Source organism: Artemia sp. Qi Xiang Cuo, chromosome 4, assembly GCF_049724085.1.
Source record: "Artemia sp. Qi Xiang Cuo chromosome 4, ASM4972408v1, whole genome shotgun sequence".
In the NCBI taxonomy this organism is placed as follows: domain Eukaryota; kingdom Metazoa; phylum Arthropoda; class Branchiopoda; order Anostraca; family Artemiidae; genus Artemia; species Artemia sp. Qi Xiang Cuo.
In genome coordinates this window covers 25,608,500-25,621,812 of record NC_142797.1, presented here as the reverse complement: position 1 = coordinate 25,621,812, position 13,313 = coordinate 25,608,500, and the positions used below count along the sequence as shown (strand labels likewise).

The window sequence follows — 13,313 nt, the reverse complement described above, 5'->3', positions numbered from 1 at the left end:
TTTTCTTAACTGCTACGAGATTTAATTTTTAAAACAAAGAGTTTTAAAGATCTATTTCTTATTTTTAAAAATTTTTTTTTTACAAAAAGAAATGACACTATGTTTTGATTTTTTCCCACTCTAATCTTATTCTTTCCTTCAATTCTTTTACGGCTTCTTATTCTGCTCCTTAATAAGCGTTAAGATGTCTTATCTACCCTAGATTGGAGGTGATTAGAAATTATATAAAAAAAAAAGTTTTCAACTGAAACTAAGGACCAACAATAAAAGTTAAAACGAACAGAAATTATTCCTTATAAATAAAAGAGTTCATAGCAGTGTTGTTTCTAAATTAAATTTTAATAAAAAACGAGCATAGATTAATTAAAAAAAACAATGTTTTTCCGAGGGAAGTAAAGAGTGAAGTTGAAACTTAAAAACGAACAAAAATTATTACTTCACAGCCTATCTAACATATATCAATAAAAGTAATGCAAATAAATCAACTGTTAATATTTCCCCATGTTTGTAACATTACAGAAAACTAGCACTTTACTGAAAACACAAAACAATATGGGAGTCTTGGTAAGGTAAATTTTAATCTTTTAAGAACACTTTTAATAGTATAAAATTAAAGCATTTTTATATTGTTATTTTTTAGTTTAATTTGGCATCACCTCTGCGCAATGAGCTCAGTTCAATGATTGACTGTCGTTTTGGATCTGAAAAGGACATTTCATGATTATTTTGTAGACAAGTTCGAAGTGTCACTACAGACTCCCTTTAGAATTTGTATCACAACTTAAAATTCTCCGTTTTATTGAGAGAAATAATTAGATTTCCAGAGCTCATATTACGGTTGATGTGTTCTTCGTTTCGAGTAGGCTAATACTAGGTGAGACCAAGATGTTACCTGATAAATCAATTCATTATTTTGTATGTTGTGTAATGACTTTAAACTTATTATTTTTCTGCCTAATTTTTTAAGATAATCTTAACTGTATACTGAAAGTTACTGATATCACAGCTCCTGTACAGCTATGAAAAGCGTTATAGACTAGTTTGCTGTTGTGAGGCTACGTATTTACTTTTGATTCCTAAATCAATATTCTTGTTTTTTATACTTGGGTTTTGTGTTTTCAGCAAAGAGCTAGTTTTCTGTAATGTTACAAACATAGGAAAATGTCACCAGTTGATTTATTTGCATTAGTTTTATTGATATATGTTGGATAGGCTGTTGAGTAATAATTTTTGTTCATTTTAAGTTTCAACTTCGCTCTTTACTTCCCTCGGGAAAACTGTTTTTTTTTTATTAATTTTCATCAAGATTCCATGTTTTTGTAGTATATTTTCACGTTCTTAGAGGCTTTTATTTAACTTCGCCGGTTAACCTCAAATACTAAAACTAAAATATTTAAGAAAACTAAAACTAAACTATTTAAAACTAAAAGATTAAAACTAAAATATTTAAGAAAAAAAGTTCTTAAAAAATTTTCTTATATCCGAATGCAGTATAAAGGGAAACAAAAATCTTACTAATGAAAAAATTTAATTTTTTCACTATTTTGTGAAATTAAGTTTTTTTATTTAGTTTTTTATATAACAACTTTCTGTTCTTTCCTCAAATATTCCCACATGAGGTAATTCTTGGTTAGTCTCCTGTCTGTTTCAAAACTGTTGTTTCACAAGGGGCTCTTCGGTTTACAAGATTATTTAGAGTCGATGTACCTTATAGTTTTCTTCGGCTGATTTCTTCTACAAGTTTGGGGCTCGCTCTCCTAAAAATTTCAGACAAGACCAGTTTGCGAATTAAGTATAAGTAAAGTTGTTGAAGGTAAGACTTGAAACCAGGTTCAGGTTCAGAAATTTTTGTTAATACAAAAACAACCCAATATGACAACAAGTCGCACTAAAGCTTGAAAAACCGACCGATTGGATATCATGCACGCCAATTCATCTTACCAATTCAAATGAAAAAAGGGGATAAAAAGAGTAATAACTGGAATAATGATAAAAAAAGCCTTCTTTCGAACCATTAACAGTACCAAATTCCTGAAAAGAAATGATGATTTTTAATACGGGAAAAAGTCGCGGCACACTTTCAGCTTGACGAAGGGAATCTGGGAATGAATTCCAAACTGACGGGCCCATGTGTCTGGTCACGTGACTCGTTCTCATTGTGTTCCGTGACTCAGATGCAAGACTATCCGCACTCCTAGTCGAATAATCGTGGTAAAACAAATTAGGTTTAAAAATATTCATAAGAAAGTCTGGTGCAAGACCATTCAGACACTGAAATACAAATACTCCAATTTGATAATCTCTTATTTCATCAACTTTTGAAATTTTAAACTTCAGACCTCCGCGCTCGGTGATAGGCTAGGAGTACCTTATAGAAAGAATGGAGAAACCAAAGAGAAGAGGAAGGAAACCAAAAGGCATCACTCGCGAGGAGAGAAAGAAACTTGAGCATTCAGGTAAAGAGTACACAAGCTATAGATACAAAAATCATGATGCTTGAAAAGTTTGAGAGTTTAAAAGGCGGTAGACTACAGTGTAAGCAAAGAGTAACTGACAGTACTGGCTTAGATTTTTCTCATGTCGTTCTAGGACAGTGCAGACAAAATGCTGCTGCAGCAGTACCTCATATAATTGATGCAAAAGCAGGCTCCAAAGCGTTCAAGAAATTGAGAAGAGAAGAAAAATCCCAAAACTTGTGTATGACCAAGGTTAAAAACAAAAGGTTTCCAAGAAGTATTTTATGAAAAAATTTCCTTGACAAAAACTGTTGGGAACTGTACAATCTGAAAGCTCCGAAAAAGGCATGATATTCTGCCCCTCCAAGAAAAGCAATCAATAAAGCGTATTCAGGAGGTTTGAAAGAAATACTAGAAAAGTACTCTTGTGGAAAACTAGAAAAGGAACATTTTTATTCTGAAGAAAATATGCCACCATGGCGAGGCTGAAGAAGCAGTCAGAACAGAAAAGACAACCATGATTCTGCTTTCATTTAGGCTTACCATTCAAAAAGGGCAGAAGTAGCCTAAGCGAAAATTGGTAAAGGCAAACGGGGTCTGGTGCTTTGACCTACAGCAGTGCTTACAAACAACATATCTTAAAACAAAGCCGTTCATGAACAGCAGCTTTGGAACTGCAATTTCGCAGTTAGTTATCTTCCATAAGGAAACATCGTCCTATAAATACCTCTGGCATGAAGCAATGGAGAACAAAGGGGCTAGGTGAGTTGGCCTCTAATCTTGCTGAGTCTATAAAAACTATGACTCGTAATCTAACACCCGTGGCTCACAAAACAAATATGTTTGTGTCGAATATGTTTTCTTACTATAAATCTCTCTTGACTGGTAGAAACGTGTCAAATATCGATCAGGAATTCCTAGAGCAGGTCATACTCACTTATAGTGCGACAGTGACAATGTCCGAGTCGAACTAGCTAAGAAAACTTATGATGCCCTGGTTAAAATCTCAAGAGATTGGGCCAACGTTTTGCGGTGTGCAAGGGGTAAAATACCAATGGTTGCAGATTAAATAAAGAAAGAAGAACTACTTGACTGGGGAGAATTTTTTCAGCAGATTTTTTTCAAAACGAGGCGTTGATACAGAAAAACGTAGTTTTAGTAGCTCTATATAGTATACGTTGGATTTGGTATTAGAAACATTTTGGATATCTGAAGTTTAAGACAAACTATATAGGGAATTTAAAAAAATAAATAAATCTGATAATGGATATCTAAGATGAGGGCTTCTTATTGCTTGAATTTCATGTGGAAACTTCATATTTACGTTAGTGAAAATTTTTTAAAGCAAGTTTCGTTTTGGTTTATCGGATTGTATTATATCTTGAGGTTTTATTTTTAATCTCTGTATAGATGTGTTTAGGTGATGTTTCTTTTTTTCTCTTCCTTTTTGAAACTATGGCTTCTCTTTTTTATGACTATAAAAGAGTATCAAAGGTCTTTTCTTCTTTCTTTTTTTGTTTTTTTTTTTTATCCTAGTAAGTAGTGTATTTATAACCGCTTATACTGTCTATTGAATATATAGTGTATACTATAGAAGCGGTTTCTGTAATTGCTAGAAAAGTCTTATGACCTTTTGAGTTGCAAACGATGAAACAGGGAGCTTTGGCAGGGACTGATCCAGGATTTTTTTTAGGGGGGGGGGCGCAAAATAGGTTGATCCGATAAAAAATTTTAAGGGGGAGGGGGGCGCAAAATAGGTTGATCCGATAAAATTGCGTGAGGAGCAAGTTTAATTAACGCAAACTTGAGTTAATTAAGTAAATTACACACCTTTAGACTATGCTAGGGGGGGGGGCTCACCCCCCTGGATCCTTCCCTAACCTTCGGACGTTACAAATATTGAAGTTCGTAGCAGTTTGTGAATGTTATAACAATTTTCATAAATTTGAATTGATTTTCAGTCATAACATTAAACATAATTTGAGTTTTAAATAAATTAGTTTGAATTTCAGTTTCAAGTAAATTTTAAATTAGCTTATTTGTCATTTACAATTTGTCAACATTGCCATTTTCTTAAACAGCTATTTGTATAAGCCGTATAGTGTTTGCTGAATGCGCTATTCCCCTACATAATTTGTCATTTTGAGTTTGGTGGCTGGATTCTTACTTGGTTCATATATTTTGTTGGTATTCCCCCCGCCCCCCGGTTCCTTCCTGGTCGTGGAGCCTTTTGTAGGAGGATATGTTAAAAGGGTTTTTATTGTAAATTTTATTGTTAAACAAAAGAAATCAGATTTATAACGCTTGTTTTGAATATCTGTTTAATGGTAGTCAGCTAGATGGTGTACGAAGCTAGAAATATACAGTTTACGAAGCTAAAAATTTTAGTAAAAATATTCGGGAAGACATTGCTGGTGATCATCCCATTTTACCCAATTTTTCAGGTTTTCAGGAAGAAACTGGAATAACTGATGAAATTTTTGAAAATTTAATTAAAATTGGAATATTAAGTGATGCAGACGACGACGATGATAAAGTATGCCATGTTGGTGATGCATTTAAAATTTCCTCGGTGAATAACGAATCTGTTTTGACGTTTCCTAGTTCCCACTGTCACATGGATGAAACAACTAATGTGTCAAAAAAGGGTGAGTCTTCGATATTTTCCTTCTATGTGGGGTGTCTTAATTGAAGATGCGCCTTTTAGGAAGGTATATTTGCAGGTATTCAATTTAGTGGGGGAGAAGATTGAAGATGACTTTGAAGAAATTCAAATAATTTGACAATTATAATGAAGAAATTGTGACGAGTTCTCCTTTTTTTAGCTCATACTCCACACCCTATGTAAATCAACCTAATTAAATTATAATTTGTACGGTTATGTCCTTATAACCTATTGAATGACTCCTTGAAGCAAAAAATTGTGCGTTGGAAATATCCCATGGACGTTTCTAATCACACTTGACTTCAGATCTCTGCGATCGGTGAAAGGCGGGGGGGGGGATGCCGTATTTGTAACCGAAGTGGTAATTTTATATCAATCTTTAGAACTACGCTGTCTGATATCCTCTCTCATAAAAGATGTCTCTGCATCACCAGAGAGTAACACTCCTTTAACAAGATCATGGACCTATGTGAGAACATAAAATACAGTTACTTGTAATCGGTAAGAAACTCACTATTAGCTTGTCTGATATAAAAAAAGAACCGGTTTTAATTTGAGGTTTTCTACTAATGTGGTAATTGATTCTAGGTAGAACCTACATAGGTTCAAGACTAAATGGATTGTCGAATGAAGATCAACGACGTCTGGCAATGCTGCTTCAAAACTGGTTCATCTGTGGAGATGGGTCATTTTTTGGTTATTGTTTATACTGTTATTGCTACTACTACTAACAACTCACTGCAACACCAAGCTGCCTATGGCCAATTCAGCTGCGAACGCTCCTTTTCCATTCTGATCTATTCAGAGCTTCCCTCTTTAATCATTTTCAAGGGATCTCTCGCAACAAATTTGGTATTATCCCGTCCCATTCTTTGACGACCTTGTTTCCGTTTTGCCTTTCACGGTTTGCCGACAAGGACTATCTTATTGCAATCTTTCGTCCTTCAATCGCTGAATATATCCTAGCTAACTCAATCTTTCTCTCGTTAAAGCTCTGGAAAACGAGATTCAACCACTTTTTTCGTACATCCTACTGTTTGCAATACGGTCTGAAAACAATCCTCCTCTGAGTTTTTATTAGCAGCGCTCTCCCTCGAGACGTGACACATTATTAAAGAAAAATAATGTACAAGCTTAGAGTTAGGTTTAGTTAGTTTAAAGTAACAAAAAGGACATTCTTCTGACAATTTGTGCCAGGAGCCCAACATTTTCTCCTTAAGATAACTGGCTGCCACCGCTACACGCTGGTCAGGATCTCACAGGGTAATGAAACGACAATAAAAAAAAATGCACAAAGCACAAAAACAACTTCAAAATATTAATTAAACCTTTCAACCCTGGCCAATGTCCATGCTGCTGCTGCCATGAGTTTGGTCCATGATGTTTTGCCGTCCAACATGTCTGTATAACGGTTAGAGCCCATGTCAACCAGGTTTGAGATTTTGAAGAAAAAATCAGTGGAAAATAATTGTGCTGATATAGTGATGAAGTTCTTGGGCCTGCGTGAGGAAAAATCTATATGTTCAATAGCTCTACAGCAGAGTGGAAAACCAAAAAGGAGCAACCGTCGTATGGGCCCTGGGTCATCGCCGATAAGGGCCTAGTAGCCCGATTAAATAAGGAGTGTGTTCGGTCTCTCGAATTTAAATTTAGAGAGAAGCGAAAAATAGGACTGGTATGCGAGACTATACCAATCGTCTATGCGGAAGGGGTCAACTAGCCCCTGAACGTCCACTAGTGGAAATAGATCCACACCTGAACTAAAAAAAAAGATTGGCCCCGTAGCATAGCTTAAAATCGCTTGTGGCAAAAATACAAAATTCTTGGTAACAAATGGGGCCAAAATCTGAGTGAAGCCTGAACCGAGAAGAAACTGAAAGTTCCTTCTCGGTTCTACACCAAGGAAGTTTCGAATGAAGAACAAGTACCGATGTTTTTTGGTAAAAATTGGATAAATGGATAAAAGAAAAAAAACTTTCGATAGGTATTTACTGATATCTCTCAGGGACCTTGATTGGGTAAAGCTATACCTCGGTTAAGGGATTATTTTGATATCTAACTTTACCAGTAATTTGTCTCTGGTGGTGGTGGTGTATACAACACCGTGCCACCTTTGCCACCACTGGCCTCTGCTAGAGTATAGTAGCTCGTTAGAGTGGTCCGTGGGCTCTACATGATCTTCCCGCACTGAAATAGTAACCAATTTGGATACGAAAAATTTCATACCTGTGTCATACGTCATACGTCGAATGTCATACCTTTATTCTCCCTAAGCTATTTTTTCTTTTCATTGATTTGTAATTCTCCCAAAAATTTTGCTTTCTGCCATCACAGACTGATTTTGTAAATTTCGCTTCTTTTTAAAATTTATATTTTCTTTTCTAATGTTCTCCAAGTTTTCAGTGTTGCCCCAGGAATCGTCTTTAAGTTCTATTTCAACTCTAGTGTCTTTTTGTTTTGACTGAATTTCTTTGTTATACTCTCGTTTAACACAGCATAAACATGAGTGATTGTTCCATAATACACAAGTACCAAAACTCCTTCCCCCTACGGAAACTAAAAAAATAAAACTCAAATAAATTTCTCAATTTGGGAAAGCCTTATTTTCCACAGAAATGTATTTTCTGGGGGGGGGGGGGTTATTTACTGGGGGGTATATGAAACTAAGAGAGGTAAGGAAATAATAAATGAAAATAAAATCAAAATGTTGAGAAAATGAATTGCCAGTAGGGTCTTAGAATGTATTTACCGGGGGTTATTTTCCACGGGGGGGGGGGGTATTTTCCTCGGGGGGGGGGGGATGGGGGTAAACGACGGCCACCATTATTTTATAGGCTAAAAACTTCACCCAACCCTTCAGAAAACGCGAGTTTGGCTCACTAACAGTGTTTAGATGGTGTCTTTCTTCTTCTTCTCACCAGTAATTTTATCTAACGCCAACTGTAATTGGTCTTGGGTGGTAACGGTGTATGCGACACAGTATCTTCGGTGCCGCTACTGGCCGTCCCTGGCATATGTTAATACGTTTGAGGGGTTCACGGGTTTGACTTTTTTTTTCTCACTGATATTGTAACCTGTTTGGGTACGACATGTGTAATATCAGTGGGGGTAGTAAGTGCCACACTATTTGGCACAAGGTGTTACGAACTGTACACTTCTGAAAAAAAATCCTTGGAGGGGGACAGGTCCTCCGGTGGACACCACAATGATGATAATTCTTTCTAACTCCACCAGGGTTGTATGTACTTTGTATGTACACATAAAAAGTAAGGTTGCCTCTGACGTGGCCTAGTATAAACTCTGACCGAACAATAATCAAAATCGAACTCTCTTTCCGTATAAAGTATATTTCAATGACGAGAGATAGCGAGATGACGAGTGATAGCGAGAGATAGAGAGATGACGAGAAATTATAAAAATATAATTTCAAACCAATTTATTCCCTCTTGTGAAATTACATTGAAAACAGGCTTATCTCTACAAGCTTTTAACTTGTAAATTAAAATTGTATTGTAGGTAAATGTATGCAAAAAATAAGGGGACATTAATCAAATAAAAAAGGGGCATGGGCACCAAAAGATCACAACTGTCCAAACACTTGCTGACTAAAGAAGCTTTAATTTGCGGTCTTTTGATTTGGCTCCTCCTTGAACAGCTTCTCTCCCCATCAATCGGGGCAAGCTGCCTTCAGAAATTTGATAGGACATACCTCAGACTGTTGTTTTATGCGTTTGTTGATCATTTTTACCTGAAAAATTTCTAGCAAAATGCCCTGTAATACCACAATTGTTACAGTATAGCTCCTGTTGCTCGTGCTGAAATGTACTTTTTTTGTTTTGTATAATTGTGCCTATTCCATTATGCTCTATTTCGGGGTTTCCTCGTGTCTGCAATTTCGTGCCTACTCTGCAATTTTTTTTTAGATATTTTCTTTTAAGTATATTTTTCAATCATTGTGGTTGTTAAAGAATTGCTCTATTACTTTTTTTCTGCCTCTTCCGTAAGTTTTTCTTTTATCTCGTCTTGATTATCTAATATTGTATACTTATCTAACTCTAGCCATTTTAGACACATATTCTTTGATTTGTAAGCGAATTCTTTGTACGTTCCTTTGTCGTTTTTTTTTTGTAGCTTCTGAATTTCCTTTGTGTTCGAGGGAAAGTTGAAATTTTATAAAAACGGCTTCTTATGATTTTAATTCTTTTGAGTTATACTTTGGCAATGCCGCAAATGTAGTTTGTGATTTGTGGCTGTGCCAGGGTCAGATCAGTGTCGTCTTGTTTTCCCTCGGCCACTAATTTCCTTCATTTTTTTCTTTTTAGATAAAAAAAAATTCCGAAAAAGAAAATTTTCAAAGAAAATTGCAAAACAAAAATGACAGAAAGCTTGAATACTTGACGATCAAAGAATTCGGGTACTTGAAACGGGCGCAGAGAAAGTATTAAAAATAAAAATTGTAAAAAAAACAAGTGAAATTTGAGATAGAATTTTTTCTTTTTTAGCTTTTGTTTGCCAAACAATTGCTGCTGAGGATGTGGCTGCAATGGCTGAAAATACATTTAGAGAAGCTGAATTACTAGGGCAATATTTCAGAAAAGATGATGAAGTTGCAGAAAAAAGAGGCAAATATTTATGCAGTGAAAAAGATGTAACTCGTGATAGTGGCGTAAATCGTTCCCGTCGAAGACTTGAAGACAAATTTATAAGTAAAGACGAAATTTCAGTTATTAATCAAAGCCCAGACAAGATATTGAAAGCTAATAATGTTTCAAAAATTCAAGTTCAAACATTAGATCATTGCATTATGAATGCTGACTCATCTGGAGATGTGATTGAAAGAAAGAAAAAGCAAAAGGGCCGTATTTTTGATATGCAAGAAAGCTCTTGTAAAAATGAGTTGATAGACGTTGTTAGTGACTTGACTGGGATCTTAAGTGGAAGTGATTTGGAACAGTCTGTTTGTCAAAATATCAGGAAAGAGATAGATGAAAATTTGAATCATATGAACAAAAATCTAGAAAAGAAAAATGAAAACGATAAAAATGCTGAATTTAGGGTAAAAAAAAAGAAAAAAAATATTCTCCTTGATATTTTTGGAAGTTCTGGTGATGTTGAATTGGAGCCCTCTATTTTTGACAAGACTAAAAAAGTAACAGAAACGGATTTGCAAAATATGACCGTAAATTCAAGGGGAGAAAATGAAAATGTTTCTTGTGTCTCATCGTGCAAGAAGCGCAATGAAATTCTTAAAGCTAGGTATGGAAAGAAAAAAGATGGGTTTTTGGATATTTTAGAAAGCTCATGTGATAGTAAGTTGGAATGCTCTATTAGCGACCAAATTAAAAAAAAGACAGAGGCAAAGTCAGGGAAGATAAACCAAGAAACTCTTTGCTGTTCAAAATCTTACATATGTAGTGAAGAGTCTCGACTGAATGGGAAAAAGAAGAAAAAAAACGTATATTCGTTTCTTATTGAAGGCTCAAGTGAAAGTGAGCTAGAGCAATCTGCCAGTAATAAGATTAGGAAAGGGACTGACATAAGTTTAACAAAAGAAGAGAAGATTCTAAAAAGAGAAAATAATAAGCGGCTTCAGGATTTCAAATGTGTGACGAACAGTGAGGGGTTAGCAAATATTAAGAAAAAGAAAAAAAGAGATGTGTTTTCATTCATTTTAGAAAGCGTGAGTGACAGTGAGTCGGAGTCATCTGCTAGTGAAAAGAATCAGGACAGGGATTTGAACAAGGCTGATTCACAGTTTGAAAGAGGAAATGAGAAATCAAACTTTAGTAGGAAGTGCAGTAAGAAACGAAAAAAGAAACGCAATTTTTTTAGGTTTTTAGATGATATTGAATATGAAACTGAGAACGATCTGCCGAGAACATCCATAGAACCGAGAATTGTTGATAATAACAGGAAACTGAAATCAGCCGTAGTAGAAAATTCCAGAAAAAAATAATATTCCTTAAATTCTTAGAAGAGACAGCTCAAGAAGAACCTCTTGAAACTGAAGTTGGGATTATCTTTAACGAAAAAAAAGACCCTGAAGAAAACGAAACGACGTATAACGGAAACAGATGAATCCGGCACGAAATATGAAATCCTTCAACCATTGAAAAGAATAGAAACAAGCTGATCAAAGTTTCTTCTTCAAAAAAGAAGAATCTGATGATGAAGTTAAGAAATGGTCATTCAACTAGAATAAAAAGAAAAGGGCAATCTTTGGAATTACTTAGTAAGTGGCGACAGAAGTAGTGAAATTGATACTGAAAATAAAGGTGTCATTTCAAATTAATGTAATCCAGATGGTATTTATTCTAAAAACAAAAAATAAATGATGGTTTTAAGTATTTACGACCAGGTATTGATTGTAATAGAAGTATAGTACAGGATCAAGTTAGAAGTTTCGAACGAAGGCTTTCAACGGGTGTGTCCTGTAATAACAAAAATAAATGGACGGTTTAGAAAATAATGATAGTGACCACCGTAAAATAAATGTTGAAGACAAACCTGGCAATGTTCATTGTCCTGGGTCAAACTGAATTAAAATTAACTAATTGATTCTTGTTGAAGAAATCCACCTGAACCAAGCATACCAAGAAGCTAATAGAGGAAACACTATTGTTTCGAATTTATTTAAAGAATTTTTCTCCAAAAGAAGTTTCTCAAATAAAATTAAGGATTGACTGCCTGAAAGTCAAACTCCAAACGAACAGAAACTGCGACGAACAGGGGTAGGGTTAGGGATTATCACCCTAAGTGTTAACACCTAACAGGAGTAGTGCCAACAGCTTCTGTGCCTTATAAAGACCATAACGTCCTGGTGTTTAACAAACATCGTTTGCACCTATAAGCAATAAAATTTAAAAAGGTCTGAACAACTATGAAAATAAAACAGAGAGAGAGAAAGGGGGGGGGTAAGAGAGATATAACTTCCATTTAGAAAAGTTTGCAATTTTTATATGACAAAAAAACTACTACTTCTATTGCAACTGCTTGTAAGGTTAAGAGCATTAAAATGAAAATCCCAAGAAGTATATACTTCTTGGGATTTTTATTTTAATGCTCTTTCATGTGTATATACAGATTATCAAAAGAGCAAATCGGCAATATCACAGCAATGGCTAATTGTATTAAGGTGAGCAGTCATATTACTGCTGTGACTACTATTACAACTATGCCTAAGGGTATGAAGGTAAAACTTTCAGAGAATATTTATGAAGTTTTCTTGTTTTATAGATGACAACGTGCCATCTGTATGCAGGCTGTCAAAAAGGAATATCAGCAGTATATTAGGAATAGTTTCATGTGTGAACTTAAAACTTACAGCGTTTGTTGTGGGGGATGTTGAACTAGCTAAACGACAGTATTTGCATCATAATACTACTGCTTCTACTCCTACAACTTCTGCTACTATTGTTATCAATGCTTTTACTGCTACTGCTGCTACAGCTAAGACTACTGCTATTAACTCTACTCCTACTGCTGCTACTATAATTTCTTGTGCTACTACTACTAATAAATCTAAATATATTTTGAAGAAAATTTTGGGCAATATTGTAACTGTATTGAAATAAATCGAAACACACTATACCCGCATAGTTTATCAAGAGGACGTTTCAGCAATGCATTGGGACCGGTTGATGGCATTAAGTTAAAGATCTCATCGTGTGTTGAACAGGATATTGAAAAAAGGTGCTATTTGCACACTGCTACTAATGCTACTACTGCTACTACACAAGCTAAGGGTATTAAGGTGAAGTTTTCAAGGAATATTTTGGCGGATATTGCACTAAATCAAAACGAACTATGAGCATGTAGATTGTCAAAAGGGTGACAAAGCAATATAACAATAACGGCTTAGATTATTAAGTTAGACCTTTCAGAATAAATTTCGACAGATTTTGAACTAGCCAGTAGACACTATGTATATACTTTTGATACTACTTCTACGATAAATGTAACTAAGGACAATACGGGCATTAAATTGAAACGTTTAGGGGGAGTTTCAATTAAACGAAAAAAATATACGCATGCAAAGGCAATATCATAGGCAGCGCTGCTCATCATGTTTAGTAATATCATTGATATTTCAAAGGAGCTAATTTGATTAGAAATTCAAAGTTCTAGTACCCATTTTAATGTCAAAATTGATTTGAGGGAATCAGTCCTCCTCTTGAGCTCATAATTTTCCA

The 13,313-nt window shown here is 35.0% G+C and overlaps 1 protein-coding gene across 2 annotated transcripts in view; it reads left to right on the top strand.

The window, feature by feature from the left end:
* Positions 1–11,462, top strand: part of LOC148952929 (uncharacterized) — a 120,619-nt gene extending 109,157 nt beyond the window's left edge. For both annotated transcript variants that reach the window (XM_089088192.1, XM_089088191.1), the window contains 2 exons: positions 4,901–5,104; positions 9,624–11,462. In XM_089088192.1, coding sequence (XP_088944318.1) covers positions 4,901–5,104; positions 9,624–11,077 — 1,658 coding nt within the window. In that variant the 3' untranslated portion in view covers positions 11,078–11,462. The remainder of the gene's footprint in view (positions 1–4,900; positions 5,105–9,623) is intronic.
* Positions 11,463–13,313: the final 1,851 nt, after the last annotated feature.